This window comes from Apaloderma vittatum, unplaced genomic scaffold, assembly GCF_000703405.1.
Source record: "Apaloderma vittatum isolate BGI_N311 unplaced genomic scaffold, ASM70340v1 Scaffold28700, whole genome shotgun sequence".
Classification (NCBI taxonomy): domain Eukaryota; kingdom Metazoa; phylum Chordata; class Aves; order Trogoniformes; family Trogonidae; genus Apaloderma; species Apaloderma vittatum.
This window is the reverse complement of record NW_009694374.1, coordinates 1-1,045: the sequence shown is the minus strand read 5'-3', so window position 1 is coordinate 1,045 and position 1,045 is coordinate 1. Positions and strand designations below refer to the sequence as shown.

The window sequence follows — 1,045 nt, the reverse complement described above, 5'->3', positions numbered from 1 at the left end:
TGCTGCCCAAGAAGACCGACAGCCACAAGGCTAAAGCCAAGTGAGCGCTGAACAGCACAACCTGGGAACTTTTTCCCTTGCAGACAAACCCAAAGGCTCTTTTCAGAGCCACCACAAAATTCAGAAAAAGAGCTTGAACCGCAGCGAGGTTTTAAAAACGTGTTACGCCTTTTGAAAGGGTTTGCTCAGACTCGGTACTGCAACACACAATACAGCTGCAGGAATAGCCCACCCTGCACTCCACCCACTCTGCCTCACTTCCCAACCCTTCTTGGGGCCGAGCTGACAGGGCTCCTGTGGAGCAGGCTTGGCCCTTTTGAAGCCAATCCCTGGGCCGTGTGCTTTCCAAAGCCACCGGTGCTCTGTAGCGCTCTACGCAGCTCCGCAAAGGAGATTTTAAAGCAGCCCCGCAGTTTGCAAAAGTGACTGACCACCTGACCCCCCAACCAATGGGAAGCGTGATTTTTGCCCGCTAACTGCCCCTCTTGTGACTACCTCCCCATTTTCCCCTTCAAAACCGGTGCAAATGACAATGTTTCAGCTCTCCTCATATAATTTGGGTGGCTCTTAAAAGAGCCGTTGGGTTCAAGTGCGGAGCAAGAGTTTTCTTCCACGGGGGCTTACTTCTTCTTGGGCGCCGCCTTCTTTGCCTTGGCCGCCTTAGGCTTTGCCGCTTTAGGTTTCGCTGTCTTTGCCCTGGCGGGGCTCTTGGTTGGTGCCGCAGCTTTTTTCGGTTTTGCAGCTTTAGTTGCCTTCTTGGGGCTCTTCACGGCTTTCTTGGCAGCAGAAGCCGCCGGCTTCTTGACTTTTTTAGGACTCTTTTTTGCAGCCACCGCCTTCTTCGGCTTCTTGGCGGCGCTGGCGGGCTTCTTGGCTGCCGGCTTCTTGGGCTTGGCCGGGGCTGCCCGCTTCTTGGGAGCTTTCTCCTTCACGTCCCCCGGCTTCTTACTGAGGCGGAAAGAACCAGAGGCACCAATGCCCTTGGTTTGGACCAGAATGCCCTTGCTGACGAGACTCTTAAGCCCCAGTTTGATACGGCTGGTGT

At 54.6% G+C, this 1,045-nt stretch overlaps 1 protein-coding gene across 1 annotated transcript; it reads right to left on the bottom strand.

Annotated features, from left to right (window-relative positions):
- Positions 1-620: 620 nt before the first annotated feature.
- LOC104272473 (histone H1.10-like) lies at positions 621-1,037 on the bottom strand (the record flags this gene model as incomplete). Its single annotated transcript, XM_009867484.1, has 1 exon — positions 621-1,037. A coding segment is annotated over one exon (417 nt), but the record flags the coding sequence as incomplete, so codon positions are not given.
- Between the last annotated feature and the right edge of the window lie 8 nt (positions 1,038-1,045).